Source organism: Macaca mulatta, chromosome 2 (assembly GCF_049350105.2).
Source record: "Macaca mulatta isolate MMU2019108-1 chromosome 2, T2T-MMU8v2.0, whole genome shotgun sequence".
In the NCBI taxonomy this organism is placed as follows: Eukaryota; Metazoa; Chordata; class Mammalia; order Primates; family Cercopithecidae; genus Macaca; species Macaca mulatta.
The window spans coordinates 111,714,033-111,730,639 of record NC_133407.1 but is presented as its reverse complement, the minus strand read 5'-3'; the positions used below and the strand labels follow the sequence as shown (position 1 = coordinate 111,730,639).

Below are 16,607 nucleotides of genomic sequence, written 5' to 3'. Positions count from 1 at the left end.
GCACTCTATCTCCAGATTTCTCAACTCTGCTAAATAAGAATGAACTTGGAGGATTCCATATAAGGTAATTTTCTACTTTAAAACCCTGTGAGTCAGGCCAGATCAGTGGCTCACACCTGTAATCTCACTGCTTTGGGAAGCCAAGCAAGATGGTCACTTGAGGCTAGGAGTTCAAGGCTGCAGTGAGCTGTGATCATGCCACTGTACTTCAGCCTGGGCAACAGAGCAAGACCTTGTCTCTAAAGAAATAAAAATAAATAGAACTTCTATGAGACAATACAGAAATAATCAAAAGTAGATGTTTCAATAAAGTGAATACTTTTGACTTGATAAAATAACTGCACATGCAGATGTGGTAATTTATAGTATTGTGTCAATATCTGAAGCCATCTTGAATGTAATAATTATAATGCAGGAATTCAAAAATTGTGTATGACATCTATCTAAAATGGTGGGTTCAGCTTTGGCAAGAACAGCTAGATTTTGGCGTAGTACTGGACAGTACATACCACCCTCAGAAATTTGAAATATGAACTCACAAGATTTAGGCATTATAGAATTTAGAGTTGAAAGAAATAGATTTGAATCATATCTATACTTCCTAATTTCAAAGCTCACTCTCTTCTACTGCCAGGCATTGGAACCTTGAAAAGACAAATAAGCTTTGCCTCTCTTCCTTGTTCATTATGAACAAACTATCAACAAAAACCATCCTGTTCAGCCAGTTTCTCAGAGCAACCGTGGGAGTCACAGCAGGTAAAGTGGACTTCTAAATTTGCAAACTTTAAAGGGTTGTATTATTTATTACTTGTTTTTTTCTCAGGGGAGGTCTTGGGTAGAAATTACCTAGATATAGAATGAAAAATGTTTGCCTGGAAAATGTGTAGGATGAAGAGAATAGAAGCTACACCAAAGTAACAACACTAGGGAAGATTACAAGTATAGGAGTGAGGTTTTGGTGTTTTGTCCCTTCCTGTTTCTTACTGTCTGTTGACTTACACATGTTGTTGAGTGACTGCCCTTCAGAGATGGGGTCCTACTATGTTGCCCAGGCCGGTCTCGAACTCCTGGGCTCAAGTGATCCTCCTGCCTTGGCCTCACAAAATGCTGGGATTTCAGGCATGAGCCACCATGCCCAGCTACTTTTTTTTTTTTTGAGACGGAGTCTCGCTGTCACCCAGGCTGGAGTGCAGTGGCGCAATCTCAGCTCACTGCAAACTCTGCCTTGTGGGTTCACACCATTCTTCTGCCTCAGCCTCCTGAGTAGCTGGGACTACAGTCGCCCGCCACCACACCCAGCTAACTTTTTGTATTTTTAGTAGAGACAGGGTTTCACCGTGTTAGCCAGGATGGTCTCGATCTCCTGACCTCGTGATCCACCCACCTCAACCTCCCAAAGGTCTGGGATTACAGGCATGAGTCACCACGCCTGGCACACCCAGCTACTTTTAAATATTTTATTGAAAAACTCTAGGTGTTTATTCTTTCCCTTGCAAGTATTCTTTACTAACTCTTTTTCTGGCATCTTCTAAAATTCTTTTTTTAACTTTTTTTTTTCCAAATGTCCAATGATTTTAGGGAAATGAATTAAACAATTGAGTTGCATCAGACACAATTCATTCCAAATGACCTGAGGAAAGGACAAAGTATTTAGACTTCATTTCCTGGTCAGTGAGGGATCTCTGTGAGAACTTGTACTTCGCATAGATGTTTGTCCTACATAAAAAGTTGCATATTTCCACAGTTCTTCTGTCACCATGAAGGGGACCTGCTCAGATGCCATCCTTGTTCTAGCTACCTCCATGTGGATGGCCTTTGCAATTGGTGAGTTATGTGTCCTTGCTCTGCCCACATTTTCTGCAGTAAATCTAGAATCATGAGAAAATTAGAGATGGAAGTGGAAGTGCTGTTCAGTTTTATTTAATCCTAATTTATCATGTTACAAAAGTAGACATTAAAACCAGAGAAAGGATTCACACAATGTTGTTAGTATCAAAGCTAGGAGTCGAATCCAAACCATCGAAGTCCAGGAACATTGAACTTTCCAAAATGCCAGGTTACTACCTAAGGTATTTAAACCTCAGAAATGTACATTTCTAGAGTTTGTATATTTACATATCTCAAATCAAAAAAAGAACCTCATTAGGCTATGTGGAAATAGACTCAGATATTATTCTGGTTAATGGTGGGTTTTAGCAAAAGTTGTGCTTATAGTTAAGTGTAGGGAATCTCTGAAGGCCTCAACATGTCATTTTTCTATTCGGTTTCTGCAACTCTTTCCTACTTGTCTTCAATCTCTTACTTTCCATTGGTACTGTGTCTCACTTAAAACATTTTTTTCAAGCCTCTCACATCTTAGGAGAGTTCTGTAACAGGCTGAAAACTATTTTTCATAACTCTCATATCTTACGTAAAAAAACAAATAGGCCTGGTCCCTCTCCTCCCCTTCCCTCTCCAATTTAATCATCTGTTGACAAATTTAGGTATATTTCTACACTTCCTCACCTTTCATTCAATCCTCACCCCCACTGCTACTGAACGTATCAGTCATTGGCATCGGCCTCCCTGCAAGCCCGCTGTGTTCACTTCTGGCTGAGTCTCATCCTCTGTTGGGAACACATCATAACTCAACCAAGGTGGACCACTCCATCTTTCTTGCAAATCACCCTTTCCTTGTTCTCATAGTTGTATGGCCTCATATTGTTTCCTCAAACCTATTTCTCCACTGTATGCCCATAACCTGTGACTAAGTTCCATTGATAGAACACTTCATATATCATGTAAATTTGTGCATTTTCCACATTTCCACAACGGTGACTTCCTCAGTGAAGGTTCTCATCATTTCATGAAAATGTTTTTATATTCTCCTTAACCATTCCCTTTGCCTCTAACTTGACTTACTCTCACCCATGTACCACTGCTACAATAGTTGTCATTTTTAGTGCAAATCTTATCTTACTTCTGCTGTAATGAACACAAAAGCCTTTGTGATGTGGCCCTTAACTACTATGCTGGGTTTCCCAGCACCCATTTATTTACACATCCAATAAATACATACTGTGCATTGACCTTATGCCAGTAACTGGGCTAGACACTGGTTACGTGGCAGGAATGGTACCTGAACACACCAGTGGTGGAAGGTGTATAGATATCATGGTTCATTCCAAATATGAACGCACCTTTTTTTTTTTTTTGAGACAGAGTCTTGCTTTTACCCAGGCTGGAGTGCAGTGGTGTGATCTCGGCTCACTGCAACCTCCACCTCCTGGGTTCAAGCAAGTCTCCCACCTCAGCCCCCAAAGTGGCTGGAGCTATAGGCATGTGCCACCATGCCTGGCTAAACTTTTTGTATTTTTAGTAGAGATGGGGTTTGACCATGTTGGCCAGGGTGGTCTCGAACATCTGACCTCAAGTGATCCATCGGCTTGTCCTCCTAAAGTGCTGAGATTAAGGCATGAGTCACCTCACCCAGCCACACTTTTTTTTTTTTTTTGAGATGTAGTCTCCCTTAGCCGCCCGGGCTGGAGTTCAGTGGCGCCATTTTGGCTCACTGCAACCACTGTCTCCCAGGTTCAAGTGATTCTCCCATCTCAGCCTTCTGAGTAGCTGGGATTACAGGCACCCACCATCATGCCTGGCTAATTTTTGTATTTTAGTAGACAGGGTTTCACCATGTTGGTCAGGCTGGTCTTGAACTCCTGACCTAAGGTGATCCGCCTGCCTCGGCCTCCTAAAGTGCTGGGATTACAGGCATGAGCCACTACACCCAACCCGGCCACACATTTTGATAAGTGTCTCAAAAGGTAGGAACAGTGAGAATGTGTAGAACTTAAGCCACTGCCTATCTTTCCCCTCCCCTTCCCAGCGCAATGTGATGGAAGATCTACTCTGGACGGATACGGCCAAGATGAGTTTTTCTTCTCTCCCTAAGCTTACAGGGGACAATGGTATATCTCCCTGGGAAGGACACGTCATCAACATTTTTCATTCCCCCATACCTCTGTGTTGCTGAGGCTAAATTCCAGGAGAATGAGTCCAAGAGGCAGAGTCCTGTCTTTTCCCACCCATCTGCTACTTGTGAGACTGAGGCTCTATCCCAGGTGAGGCAGACTGAGAGTAGTGGGGCCATGATTGCCCTCACCCTAGCTTAGTGTATTAGTCCATTTTCACACTGCTATAAAGATACTACCTGAGACTGGGTAACTTATAAACAAAAGAGGTTTAATTGACTCACAGTTCAGTATGGTTGGGGAGGGCTCAGGAAACTTACAATCATGCTGGAAGGCAAAGGGGAAGCAAGGCACATCTTACTATGGTGAGGCAGGAGACTTAGAGAGTGAGAGAGCAAGGAAGTGCCATACTTTAAAACTCTCAGCTCTCGCGAGAACTCACTCACTATCACAAAAACAGCATGGGGGGAACCACCCCTGTGATTCAAACACCTCCCACTAGGCCCCTCCCTTAACAGGTGACACAGGTGGGGATTACAATTTGAGATGAGATTTGGCTGGGGACACACACAAATCATATCACTTAGCTTGTAGGTGGGAGGTTCCATGCTGGAAGAAACAAACTGAGAAGATTCGAGGCTATCACAAGAACAGCATTCTTACCATTATTACACAGTGTTCTGCTTGTAAAGCAGGTTATTGCTCTGAAATAAGCAGGCTACTGTCCAGAGCAATGACACAGATATTTTGCCCAGGGAGAAAGGCAGGTCATAAGAATAGAGATCTCCAGAGATTTCTGAAAATCAACCAACCAAATAAAGAAAAACACTTTCTGACCATATTTGTGTGGTGAAGTTTAAGCCTAAGGACACTGTTTTGGTCCATTTTGTCCTGCTATAACAGAATACCTAAGACTGAGTAATTGATAAAGAACAGAGGTTTATTTCTTACAGTTCTGGAACGTGAAAAGTCCAAAGTTGAGGAGCCCACATCTTGCAAGTCCTTCTTGATGTGTCATGCATGACAGAAGGTGGAGGGGCAAGAGAACACGCACATGTGTGCACACACACAAGAGGAATGAATTCATCTGTTTATCAGGAACCATTCTTGCAATAACATCATTAATCCATTCATGAGGGCAGAGCCCTCATGACCTAATTGCTTCCCAAAGACTTCATCTCTCAACACTGTTGTGTTGGGGATTATGTTTCTAATACGTGAACTTTGGGAGACACATTCAAACCATAGCAGGCACTCTCAAAAACAAGAGAGATTTTGATGGGCAGCAATTAAGAGAAGGCAGGTGGCTCCATGAAAACAATAAGCTAAGCCATAGATCAACTAGTCTACCAGAAAGAATCAGGAAAAAGACTGCTAAAAAGAGCCCCCCCTGGGGGTAGAGGGGTCAGGGCAAACCTCAGAGGCTGGTCTCAGAACGATCGTGTAGAGGGATCCAAATTTAATTGGATCAGACTGTGGAAGAATTTATGCCTCAGAGAATTGTTGAAAGCAATAGAGCAATCATGTAGCAATTAGCAGAATGTAACATCTGGTGTGATACCAATAGAGGCAACATCTTAACAGAGAAATCAGAGAAAGAGATAGTCAAACTTAGCCCTGCTAAAACCACTGTCACCCCAAGATGACTGGGCACATGGCCAAAGCTGTATCCTCTGAAGAGTGACATCAGGCCGGGCACAGTGGCTCACACCTCTAATCTCAACATTTTGGGAGGCTGAGGCAGGCAGATCACCTGAGGTCAGGAGTTTGTGACCAGCCTGGTCAACATGGTAAAACCCTGTCTCTACTAAAAATGCAAAAATTAGCCAGGCAAGGTGGCTCATGCCTGCAATCCAAGCTACTTGGGAGGATGAGGCAGGAGAATCGGTTGAACCTGGGAGGCAGCAGTTGCAGTGAGCCAAGATCACACCACTGCACTCCAGCCTGGGCAACAGAGTGAGACTCTGTCTAAAAAATAAAGAAAGAAAGAAAAGAAAAGAAAAGGGTGACATCAGAGGCTTCACACTGCAGGGGAAATAGATTTCACTAAAACATTCCAGCAACGTCATTAAACAAATTACAAGCAAACAACAACAAATCCTGATAATGGAGAGAAGTCAGTATCCAGAGTTGCTATAATACACTATCTGAATATCTAGTTTTCATAAAAAATTATGAGACAAGAAAAAAAAAAGCATGAAATCCATACAAAGGAGGAAAAAGGCAAGCAACAGAGACTACCTGTGAGAGGGTCCAGACAAAACCATCAAAGGAACTAATATAAATATTTACAAAAACTGAAGGAACTCATGCTTCCAGAAGTGAAGGAAGATAAAATGATGATGTCTTATCAATAAGGAGAGACAAATTCAATTTTTAAAAAGAATGGAAACTCTGGGGTTGAAAACTATAATAAATAAAAACATTCACTAGAAAGCACAACAGTAGATTGTTCTTCTAGCAGAAGAAAGAATCAGTAAACTTGAAGACAAAACAACTGAGATTATGGTATCTTTTTTTTTTTTTTTTTTTTTTTTTGAGACGGAGTCTTGCTCTGTCACCCAGGCTGGAGTGCAGTGGCCGGATCTCAGCTCACTGCAAGCTCCGCCTCCCGGGTTTACGCCGTTCTCCTGCCTCAGCCTCCCGAGTAGCTGGGACTACAGGCGCCCGCCACCTCGCCCGGCTAGTTTTTTTTTTGTATTTTTTAGTAGAGACGGGGTTTCACCGTGTTAGCCGGGATCGTCTCTCGATCTCCTGGCCTCGTGATCCGCCCGTCTCGGCCTCCCAAAGCGCTGGGATTACAGGCTTGAGCCACCGCACCCGGCCGAGATTATGGTATTTTAAGAACAGAGAGAAAAAAATACTGAAAAAAAGAGCAGTCTCTTAGAAATGCGGGACACCATTAAGAATATGAACATACACATAATGAAAGAAGCAGAGGAGAAAAAGAGAAAAAGAAGAGAATGAAAATACTTGAAGAGATAATGGCTGAAAAATTCCAAATTCTGATGAAAAACCTTAATCTGTGCATCCAAGAAGTTCAATGAACTTCTGGTAGGACAAACACAAAAACATTCATATGTAGACACATCATTATCAAACTACCTGAAGACAAAGACCAAGAGAAAATCTTGAAAGCAGCAAAAGAAGCAAAACTTCTTTGCAAGTGATTTTTCAGTAGGATTAACAACTGATTTCACATTAGGAACCATAAGCCGGGCGCAGTGGCTCACACCTATAATCCCAGCACTTTGGGAGGCTGGGTTGGGCGGATCACCTCAGGTTGGGAGTTTGAGACCAGCCTGACCAACATGGAGAAATGCCATCTCTACTAAAAATACAAAATTAGCCGGGCATGGTGGTGCATGCCTGTAATCCCAAGTATTCAGGAGGCTGAGGCAGGAGAATCGCTTGAACCCAGGAGGCGGAGGTTGCAGTGAGCCGATATTATGCCATTGTACTCCAGCCTGGGCAACAAGAGCAAAACTCTGTCTCAAAAAAAAAAAAAAAAAAAAAAAATGAAGGTCAGAAGGCAGTGGTATAACATATTCAAAGTGCTAAAAGGAAGAAAGCTATCATCCAAGAATCTTATATGCAGCAAAGTGACATTTCCAAAAAAAAAAAAAAGGTGGAATTAAGACATTCCCAGATAAACAAGAACTGAGAGAACTTTTTTCTAGCAGAATTACCTTACTAAAAATACCAAAGGAAGTTCTTCAGGCTGAAAGCAAGAGGCAGACAAAAATTCAAATCCACATAAACAATACACAGCAAGGTAAAGATAAGTAATTATAAAAGGATAAATGCACATTTCTTCTCCTTTCTTATTTTAACTGAGTTTAAAATCATTGTATAATTAGTAGGGCATGATGGAGGGTGCCTGTAATCCTAGCTACTTGGAAGGCTGAGGCATGAGAATCACTTCAACACGGGAGGTGGAGGTTGCAGTGAGCCGAGATCATGCCATTGCACTCTAGCCTGGGTGATAGAGCAAGATGCAGTCTCAAAAAAAAAAAAAAAAAAAATTATTGTATAAAATCATATATGTGGGCCAGCATAGTGTCTCGTGTCTATAATCCTAATACTTTGGGAAGCCAAGATGGGAGGATTGTTTGAGCCCAGGAGTTTGAGGCCAGCTTGGGCAACATAGTAAGATACCATCTTTTAAAAGATAAATTACTAGGCCGGGCGCGGTGGCTCACGCCTGTAATCCCAGCACTTTGGGAGGCCGAGGCGGGCAGATCACAAGGTCAGGAGATCGAGACCACGGTGAAACCCCGTCTCTACTAAAAATACAAAAAATTAGCTGGGCGCGGTGGCGGGCGCCTGTAGTCCCAGCTACTCAGGAGGCTGAGGCAGGAGAATGGCGTAAACCCAGGAGGCGGAGCTTGCAGTGAGCCGAGATCGCGCCACTGCACTCCAGCCTGGGCGACAGAGCGAGACTCCGTCTCAAAAAAAAAAAAAAAAAAGATAAATTACTAAAAACTTTTAGACCATATGTATGCAATTATATCTGCCTACAGCATATAGAAATGTAATGTATTTGACAATAAAAGCACAAAAGAGATGAGTGGGAACAAAGCAGGATTGATGCAAAGAAATGACACCAGATGGTAACTTAAATCTATAGGAACAAATGAAGAGAACAAAAAATGGCGAATAAGAAGGTTAATATAAGAAAGGATGGGTCAGGCATGGTGGCTCATGCCTGTAATCCCAGCACTCTGGGAGGCCAAGGCGGGTGGATCACGAGGTCAGGAGTTTGAGACCATCCTGGCCAGCATCGTGAAACCCCATCTCTAATAAAAATACAAAAAATTAGCAGAGCGTGGCAGCATGTGCCTGTAGTCCTAGGTACTCAGAAGGCTGAGGCAGGAGAATCGCTTGAACCTGGCAGGTGGAGGTTGCAGTGAGCCAAGGTTGTGCCACTGTACTCCAGTCTGGGCAACAGAGTGAGACGGCATCTAAAAAAAAAAAAAAAAAAAAAGGAAGGATGTCCGAGCCTGGCGGTTCACACCTGTAATCCCAGCACTTTGGGAGGCCAAGGTGGGCAGATCACCTGAGGTCGGGAGTTTGAGACCAACCTGACCAACATGGAGAAACCCCATCTCTACTGAAAATACAAAATTAGGCATGGTGGTGCAGACCTGTAGTCCCAGCTACTGGGGAGGCTGAGGCAGGAGACTCTCTTGAACTAGGGAGGTGGAAGTTGCAGTGAACCAAGAATGTGTCAGTGCACTCCAGCCTGGGCAACAGAGTGAGCAGCTGTCTCAAAAAAAAAAAAAAAAATTACAACATTACATTAAAAAATACTTACTTATGCAACATAAACCAGTGAAGGAGGACTTGAGAAAAAAGGAGACATATACAAAACAAAAAGTAAAATGGCAGGTATAAGTCAATTCAACTATACCAATAAAAATGTTAAATGTGAATGAATTACACAATCCAATCGAAAGGCAGAAACTGTCAGACTGAACAGAAAAAAAACCAACATCCAACTATATGCTTTCTATGGAGATACTCCTTAGATTCAAAAACACAAATAAGCTGAAAGTAAAATGATGAGAAAAATACATCATGCAAACTGCAACCATAAACAACTGGAATGGTTATACTAATATCAGACAAAATAGACTTCAAAACAAAAATGTTACTACAAATGAAGAGAGACATTCTATGATAAAGGGTCAGTCTATCAGGAAGATAAAACAATTATGAACATATATGTACCTAAAAATAAAGCCCCAAATATATGAAGCAAACTAAGAATTGAAGGGAGAAATTGATAATACAACAATAATAGTTGGAGACATCACCTCACACTTTTAATAATGGCTAAAACATAGGCCAGGTGTGGTGGCTTACACCTGTAATCCCAACACTTTGGGAGGCCGAGGCAGACAGATCACCTGAGGTCAGGAGTTCGAGACCAGCCTGACCAACATGGAGAAATCCTGTCTCTAATAAAAATACAAAAATCAGCCAGGCATGGTGGCACATGCCTGTAATGCTAGCTACTTGAGAGGCTGAGGCAAGAGAATCACTTGAACCCAGGAGGCAGAGGTTGTGGTGAGCTGAGATTGCACCATTGCACTCCAGCCTGGGCAACAAGAGTGAAACTCCATCTCAAAAAATAAAAAATAAAAATAATAATGGCTAAAATAGCTAGACAGAAGACCAATAAGGAAATAGAAGACTAGAACAACACTATTAAACAACTAGATCTAACAGACATCTACAGACTACACCATCTGACAACATCAGAATACACATACTGCTCAGGTGCACATGCAATGTTCTCCAGTATAGGCTATATCCTAGATCATAAAACAAGCCTCAATAAATCTAAAAGGATTGAAATCCTTTTAGTAAAGTAAAGTACTTTTTCTACTATATAGAAATATTTCTTTGAATGTGTTTCTGTATGTTCTCTATATAGAAATGTAATATATTTGACAATAACAGCACAAAGGAGGTGAGTAGGAGCAACATTGCTCTCACCACTACTATTTAACATTGTACTGGAGGTTCTAGACAGGGTAATTAGGCAAGATAAAATGAATAAAAGTTATCCAGATAGGATTGGAAGAAGTAAAATGATCTCTATTTGTAGATGACATAATTCTGTGAATAGAAAGTCCTAAAGAATACTCTAAAAACTGTTAGGGTTAATAGCAAGTTTGCAGAATACAAGAGCAATATACAAAAATCATTTGTATTTCTACACACTACTAATGAACATCCTGAAAATGAAATTAAGAAACCAATTTCACTTACAGTAGCATCAAAAATAATAAAATACCTAAGGATAATTTACCAAAGGAGGTGAAAGACTTGTACCTGAAAACTATAAAACATTGATGAAAGAAATTCAAGAAGACCTAAACCAACATAAAAATATCCCATCTTCATGGATTGGAAGACTTAACATTGTTAAGATGTCAATACTCTAGAAATCAATCTACAGATTCCATGCAAATCCTATCACAGTCCCAGCTGGCTTTTTCACAGAAATGGAAAAGCTGATCCTAAAATTCATATGGAAAAGCAAAAGACTAACAATAGACAAAACAATCTTGAAAAAAAAACAGCTGGGCGCGGTGGCTCAAGCCTGTAATCCCAGCACTTTGGGAGGCCGAGACGGGCGGATCACGAGGTCAGGAGATCGAGACCATCGTGGGTAACACAGTGAAACCCCGTCTCTACTAAAAATACAAAAACTTAGCCGGGCGAGGTGGTAGGCGCCTGTAGTCCCAGCTACTCGGGAGGCTGAGGCAGGAGAATGGCGTGAACCCGGGAGGCGGAGCTTGCAGTGAGCTGAGATCCGGCCACTGCACTCCAGCCTGGGTGACAGAGCGAGACTCCGTCTCAAAAAAAAAAAAAAAAAAAAAAAAACAAAGTTGAAGTACTCACACTTTTCAATTTCAAAGCTTACTACAAAGTTACAGACATCAAGACAGTTTGGTACTAGCATGAGAATAGAAATACAGGTCAATGTTTGAGTCATACGTTTTATGAAAAAGAAAAAGAAATACAGATCAATAAAATATAAGAATCCAGGGGGAAAACACCTTACATTTGGAGTGAATTGATTTTAACAAGGTCTTAAGACAATTCAGTGGACAATAATCTTTTTTTTTTTTTTTTTTTTTTTTGAGACGGAGTCTCGCTCTGTCGCCTGGGCTGGAGTGCAGTGGCCGGATCTCAGCTCACTGCAAGCTCCGCCTCCCGAGTTTACGCCATTCTCCTGCCTCAGCCTCCCGAGTAGCTGGGACTACAGGCGCCCGCCACCTCGCCCGGCTAGTTTTTTTTTTTTTTTGTATTTTTTGGTAGAGACGGGGTTTCACCGTGTTAGCCAGGATGGTCTCGATCTCCTGACCTCGTGATCCGCCCGTCTCGGCCTCCCAAAGTGCTGGGATTACAGGCTTGAGCCACCGCACCCGGCCTATAATCTTTTTAAACAAATGCTGCTAGGACAACTGGATATCTATATACAAAAGAATAAATTTGGACCTTTTCCTCACACCATGGACACAAATTATAATGCCCTAACATGGATCACAGAACTAAATGTAAGAGCTAAAATTATAAAACTATTAGAAGAAAACAATATGAGTGAATTTTGTGACCTTGAATTAGGCAAAGCCTTCTTAATGATGGCACCAAAGGCAGAAAGGAACAACAAAAACAAAAAGATCAATTGGACTTTAAAAAACTTTTGTGATTCAAACAATACCAATAAAGATACCAATATGGCCAGGAGTGGTGGCTCACGCCTGTAATCCCAGCACTTCAGGAGGCTGAGGCAGGCAGATCACCTGAGGTACTGAAAATACAAAAATTAGCTAGGCGTGGTAGTGCACACCTGTAATCCCAGCTACTCAGGTGGCTGAGGCACGAAAATTGCTTGAACCTGGGAGGTGGAGGTTGCAGTAAGCAGAGATCACGCCACTGCACTCCAACCTGTGTGACAGAACGAGACTCTGTTTTAAAAAACAAAACCAAACCAACCAAACAAACAAAAACAACAGAGATACCACTTCACACCTACTAGGATGGCTATAAGCAAAAAGAGAGATAGTAACAAGTGCTAGCAAGGATGTGAAGAAATTGAAGCCATCGTGCATTGCTGGTGGGAATGTAAAATGCAGCTGCTTTGGAAAATAGCCTGGCAACTCCTTAAAAGGTTTAAATATGACTGGCAATTCCACACTTTGTATATACTCAAGGGAAGTAAAAACACATGCCCACACCAAAATGTGTGCATAAATATTCATAGCAGCTTTATTCATAACAGCAAAAAAGTGAAAGCAACTCAAATGTCCATTAACTGATTAATGGATAAATGTGGAATATACATAAATTGAATATTATTTAGCTATAAAAAGGAATGAAGTACTGAAACAAGCTACAATATAGTTAAAACATTAAAACACAGACACAAAAAACCACATACTTCCTTGCATGACTCCACTTACATGAAATGTCCAGAGAAGCAAATCTATAGAAACTGAAAATAGAGGCTGGGCTTGGTGGCTCACATCTGTAACCCCAGAACTTTGAGAGGCTGAGGTGGGCAGATCACCTGAGGTCAGGAGTTCGAGACCAGCCTGGCCAACACAGTGAAACCCCATCTCTACTAAAAATACAAAAATTAGCCAGGTGTGGTGGCATGCACCTGTAATCCCAGCTACTTTGAAGGCTGAGACAGAATAAGCACTTAAACCCGGGAGGCGGAGGTTGCAGTGAGCCGAGATCGTGCCACTGCATTCCAGCTTAGGTGACAGAGTGAGATTCTGTCCAACATCAAAAAAAAGAAAGTGGATTATTGTTCTTCAGGGGCGAGGGTGGGGCAGGAGGGGAAATTGTTGGGAGAGGGGCATGATAAACCACTGCTAATGGTTACAGGTTTTATTTTTGGGGTGATGGTGGCATAACTGTGAATATACTAAGAACCATCGAACTGTACACTTTTGGTGAATCATTTAAAAAGAAAAAAAAAATTCTCTATATGATGGTAAACACCAGTAAATTCGGCTGGGCACGGTGGCTCACATTTGTAATCCCAGCACTTTAGGAGGCTGAGTGGGAGAATTGCTTAAGCCCAGCAGTTCAAGACCAGCCTGTACAACATAGTGAGACCTCAGCTCCACCAAAAAAAATCAAGAAAATGGGTCGGGCATGGTGGTGCATGCCTGTAGTCCCAGTCACTTGGGAGGCTAAGGTAGGGGGATTACTTGAGTCCAGGTAGTTAAGGCTTCAGTGAGCTGATATCCTGTCAATGCACTCCAGCCTGGGTGACAGAGCAAGACTCTGTCTCAAAACATTTTTCTTTTTTAGACGAAGTCTTGCTGTTTCACCCAGGCTGGAGTGTAATGGCGCAATCTTGGCTCACTGCAACCTCCACCTCCTGGGTTCAAGCCATTCTCCTGCCTCAGCATCCCAAGTAGCTGGGACTACAGGCATGCACCACCACGCCTGGCTAATTTTTGTCTTTTTAGTAGAGACAGGGTTTCACCATGTTGGCCAGGCTGATCAAAACATTTTTTTTTAATCTGGTAAAGTTCTATGATATGTGAATTATACTCCAGAAAGCTTATATATATGAGAGTTGATAACATATCATACATATTATATACTATTATATCATATGATTATAATATATACTTATATAAAATTTTATATACTATGTAATTGCAAAGATTGCTTTGGATTGAATATGTAAACCTTAATGAAATGCAGCATCTTTTAGGGCATCTCAATATAATGAATTCATGGTAATTTGTAACTTAGAGCATGTTTACTAAAAATAACTGACAAGGATTATAGAAGTTGTTACTTATGAAATGGAAGGGCTAGAATTAAACTCTCCATTTTACAAGAAGGTAAAGGCAGATTTTCCTGATTCTTCACTCCTTTAGAGGGCAGCTTGCATCAAAGAGGATCCCAGTCTCTTCTAATGGGGTTTGATGCTTCCTGTGTGCCAACTAGGGTTCCCCTCGTCTTACCTTTTTCCCTGACGGCAGAAGACAGAGAAGCAACTTTTCTGTACGTGCTTTTGTCTTCCAGACTTCCCCCTTCCTATGGCCTCTGAAAGAGGTCAGCTAGGAGAAACAAAAGTGAGTACTGCTTCCTTGGTTCCCAAGAACAGGAATGGGGAGAGAGCCAGTTTCCCCAAAAGCCCCAGCTCTTTCTTCTGGGAGGTGGGCAGTGGAAGGGGCATGCATGGGAATAACAGAACAATAAAAGCTGAGTCACCAAGTATGTGTAGCACATTTTATGTGTTCCTGAGCCCTCTTCTCAAGGGTTCTCCCCATCAGTTTACATAACTCACCTGTGGGGTAGAAAGCAAGTATTTTGCACCAATAAATGGATGAGGATGTCGTGACACAAATTCAGGTAGGTCCTATGCTGCAGTGGACACTCCTTCCACTGTGATATGCCAGGCATACCCCCTGCCTCCCTCATACCAAGGCCCTATGTGGTATTTTCTCCATCTCCTTCCTTCGGTGCCTTCAACCTGCTGTGACAAGTTTGAGCCCCTGCCATCTGAGACACCACATATGGTAATGTTCATCAGATTTTTTTTTTTTTTTTTCCCTGAGACGGAGTCTCACTCTGTTGCCCAGGCTGGAGTGCAGTGGCACGATCTCAGCTCACTGCAACCTCCGCTTCTCAGGTTCAAGCGATTCTTCTGCCTCAGCCTCCCGAGTAGCTTGGACTACAGGTGCCTGCCACCATGCCCGGCTAATTTTTGTATTTTTAGTAGAGATGGGGTTTCACCATGTTGGCCAGGCTGGTCTCAAACTCCTGACCTCATGGTCTGCCCACCTTGGCCTCCCAAAGTGCTGGGATTACAGGCATGAGCCACCATGCCTGGCCATTCATTAGAAATTTTAACCTGGAAAGACATTTCCCTAATTTTGTTCTCTGTAACCTAACAACCATATTTTGTGGTTGGTACAAAAATATGATTGTTATGTTACAGAGGGCAGGTATTTTTATCTTTTTTTTTTTTTTTTTTGAGACGGAGTCTTGCTCTGTCACCCAGGCTGGAGTGCAGTGGCCAGATCTCAGCTCACTGCAAGCTCCGCTTCCCGGGTTTACGCCATTCTCCTGCCTCAGCCTCCCAAGTAGCTGGGACTACAGGCGCCCGCCACCGCGCCCGGCTAGTTTTTTTTGTATTTTTTAGTAGGGACGGGGTTTCACCATGTTAGCCAGGATGGTCTCGATCTCCTGACCTCATGATCCGCCCTTCTCGGCCTCCCAAAGTGCCAGGATTACAGGCTTGAGCCACCGCGCCAGGCCGGTATTTTTTTCTTAATAAAGAATTTATGGGAGACTGGAGAGTACACAGATTTTATATTATTTTACAATTATATACATATTGTGGGTGGTAACTGTTGGGGTCTAACACTGAGGCTTCTGAATTCTGTTCTCTGAACTCCTGGTCTGGTGCTCATATTCCATCCACCTCCCAAGCTACACATCGTAATGGCCAAAGGACCTGGATGAAAGTGTCTGAAGCAGTTGTGTGTGTCTCACCTTCAGGTTGAATGCCTCAAGAATATAAATAACTGCTGGTTTTTGTCCTACATCAAGCCCAGTGAACCTATTTGTGGCAGTGACAAGGTTACCTACAGTAGTGAGTGCCATCTCTGCTCCAAAATTCTGTAAGTCCTAATTTTGTTCTCCCTTTCTTTCAAATCAAGAGGCTAAGGGTGGTCAAAAGAGGGTGATGACCTCAGCCCACTTCCTACATCATCCAATGAGATCTTCTCTCCAGACATTCCTCCAGTATTTGTTCCTCCCTTTCTTCCATCCCTCTCTGTGACCTCAAAAGGTACATGTGATCCTATTCAGACAATGCAGAAACAGAAATCCACAAGGTGAGGGCACTGTGTGTGACCTGTTCAAGCCTCAGGTGGAGGCACTCAGAAACAAGCAGCCACAGCATTTAGATCATGTGACCTTACATGAAGGTCATCCTCATGCCCCCTCAGGCCAAAGAACAGAAACAAAGAACAAAAAGAAGAGAAAGAGGAAGCTGGGTGAAGAATCTTCCCAGCTAAGAGTTTATTGGTCCTAAAATGGATATTATTTTCCAAAACAACTTTCTTTAGCTTTCAACTTAGTATGTGGTTTTGCCTCTGC

At 42.3% G+C, this 16,607-nt stretch overlaps 1 protein-coding gene across 1 annotated transcript in view; it reads left to right on the top strand.

The window, feature by feature from the left end:
* The first annotated feature begins 632 nt into the window (after window positions 1-632).
* Window positions 633-16,607, top strand: part of SPINK8 (serine peptidase inhibitor Kazal type 8 (putative)) — a 31,791-nt gene continuing 15,816 nt past the window's right edge. The window contains exons 1-4 of the mRNA XM_028844082.2: window positions 633-756; window positions 1,745-1,824; window positions 14,523-14,572; window positions 16,005-16,126. Coding sequence (XP_028699915.1) covers window positions 1,758-1,824; window positions 14,523-14,572; window positions 16,005-16,126 — 239 coding nt within the window. The 5' untranslated portion in view covers window positions 633-756; window positions 1,745-1,757. The remainder of the gene's footprint in view (window positions 757-1,744; window positions 1,825-14,522; window positions 14,573-16,004; window positions 16,127-16,607) is intronic.